This window comes from Cyprinodon variegatus, unplaced genomic scaffold (assembly GCF_000732505.1).
Source record: "Cyprinodon variegatus isolate N-32 unplaced genomic scaffold, C_variegatus-1.0 Scaffold472, whole genome shotgun sequence".
NCBI lineage: Eukaryota > Metazoa > Chordata > Actinopteri > Cyprinodontiformes > Cyprinodontidae > Cyprinodon > Cyprinodon variegatus.
Genome location: NW_015150925.1, coordinates 647733 through 650303, shown reverse-complemented (window position 1 = coordinate 650303; position 2571 = coordinate 647733). Strand labels below are relative to the sequence as shown.

The 2571-nt window shown below is 43.1% G+C and overlaps 1 protein-coding gene across 1 annotated transcript in view; it reads left to right on the top strand.

The window, feature by feature from the left end:
• The window catches only part of cemip (cell migration inducing protein, hyaluronan binding), a 118692-nt gene that overhangs the window by 26640 nt on the left and 89481 nt on the right, over positions 1-2571 (top strand). The window contains exon 5 of the mRNA XM_015389797.1: positions 1955-2025. Within this exon, the coding sequence (XP_015245283.1) occupies positions 1955-2025 (71 nt within the window). The remainder of the gene's footprint in view (positions 1-1954; positions 2026-2571) is intronic.

Genomic DNA, 2571 nt, shown 5'->3' with positions numbered 1-2571 from the left:
CCAGAAGCAGCTGATGTGTACCAGCAGTCTAAGCGGCAGGTGGCTCGGCTGGTTGCTGAAGCAAAAACTCGGATGTGGGAAGACTTCGGAGAGGCCATGGAGAAAGACTTCAGTACGGCTTTGAAGTGATTCTGGTCCACAATCCGGTGTCTCAGGAGGGGGAAGCAATTCCCCCCAAACGACCCCCTTTCAGAGTAATGGCCCAGTATCGGGTATTGCAGGCTAATAAAGAACCCCAAAAAGACTCCCCATTCCTAAGGGGCGTACTCGTCCTTCTGGTTCAATCTGAATGTTTTTTAAGCCAAAACAAGTTTTTGGCTACTATATAACTATATAAAGCTTTGAACTCAACCCTAATTCTGACATTTTGAATTAAAAATGCTTCCTGGATGGGAAGCAAAACATCTTTAAACCTGGAAAAAAAAAGTCCAGTGGATTGTTTTCCTTACTTTTTTTTGGAATGACTATGACCTGGATGAGGGAGAATCTTCACCAGCATAAGCTCCAGCAGAAGAATATCAGAGATTAGGAAGATCCCAGGGTTCCAGCAGAAGGATGATCAGACAGATGGAAGTCTGGACAGAACCAAAGAACTGAATCCATTCTTCATCAGGTTCAGTTCAGCATCTTTCTCTCCTGCCCACAGTCACATGGACATCCTGCCCTCCTCTGACATTCACTCTCCTGCTTCTATTATCAGCCAGACCAGCAGGTGGAGCTGCTCCCTCCACCTTCCACCTGTCTGCCTCTAGAAGTCAGTAAAGAGGCAACAGGAGAGACTGGATGGTAATCAGTCAGCAGGTCCTGATGGTGTCAGAGTCCTGAAGGCCTGAGCAGAGCAGCCCTGTTGGATTCTACAGCACTTCAGCAAGCAAACCAGCAGCTATCAAGACCCCCTGCAGTTTGTTTATCGCCATGGAGATGGAGTTGATGACATCATCATCCACATGCTTCAATAAACCCACTGTCATTTAGCCAAGGCAGACAGCACTGTGAGGATAGTGGTCTTTGATTTCTCCAGATTCAGACTGACTTACTTTCAGAGAAACTCCAGCAGACTCAGGTGGAGGCATCAACAACCACCTGGATCAAAGACTACCTGACAGACAGACCACAGGTTGGTAGACTGAAGGCTCAGCTGTCTGATCCAGCAGCACAGGAGGTCCACAGGGGACGGTACTCTCTCCATTCCTTTTCCCTCTGTTCACCTCTGACTTCCAGGACCAGACAGAGTCCTGTCATCTGCAGGAATCCTGGGATGACTCTGCAGTCATTGGGAGTATCAAAGATGGAGCAGAAGCTGAGGACAGAGAGCTGGTGAAGCGCTTTGTGGCATGGTGTGGAAACAATCATCTGATCCTGAAGGTCAACAAAACAAGGAGATGATTGGAGATTTCAGAACAAGTTGAATCCTGTTAACATCCTGGGAGAAGAAGTGGAGGAGGAGTAGAAATCCCTTGGTCCATCATCATCATCATCATCATCATCATCATCATCATCATCATCATCATCATCATCATCATCATCATCAGCGCTAATGACTGAAAGAAGCTCAATCCGCTGATAAAGAAGGCCGGCTCTGTTCTAGGAACTCCTCTAGAAGTGAGCATCCTCTTCATCAGACTGTTCGACACCAACAGAGGCTCTTCAGTCAGAGGCTGATCCAGACAGACCTCTACAGAAGATCCTTTCTGACTATAGCTATCAACATCTACATTAATTGGTTTAAACAAGATTAATTATTGTAACATTTAATTTCATTTTGTGATAAATAAAGTATTGAATTGAATACAGGCACAAGCACAGACATTTTTTACATGTGCACGTCAAATATGCAGAGGGGCTAATCCACTGCCTTTAGATTCATTCTAATTCTAACCTTATCTCTAAGTTTTTTGTTATTTAATCTTCTTTTACTTCACTTCTGTTTAGTTTTATTTGTTCTCTTTCACAGAGATCCTTGGACCTTCATTGTCAGAAAAGGTTTTCCTTCTTCAGCTGTGGAGGATCATACAGTCTATCAAGGTAGAATTCAGCTAAAAACACTATCAAATAGACAGGAAATGACTGAAATATCTTCATGTTTAGAGAACTCTGATTATGATATAATACATTCTAAAATAAGAATATTAGTGATGAGCCCTCCAAAGCATGTTTTGCTGTTTTGAGCTGGAAACTTCTCTCAGATTAGGCAGTCTACATTTTTTCAAAACAAGCTATTTTAGCTTTCCACACCCCCATCCTTCTGAAGTCTGCAGCCCTACAACACAACCATGACAACCTGTTAGAGTTTTGAATGGTAACAGCTGGGATTAATAAGAAGATGAAGACCGACCTAGATCGATAGGCTTCTACAGACCCTTCTGTGCAGCCTATGTGATAACAACACATAGCAATAGCAGCTTGATCAGATGGGCGCTCATTCATTCAGTTATGTTTTCAACAAGGATATTATATATATCTTTATTTCTGGGAAATACAGACAAATCTCTCTCTAAACATCTCAACAAAGAGCACAGAGCATTGCTTCTAAAGATGAAACAATCCCATTTTTAAAGGCGCCTAGAAACC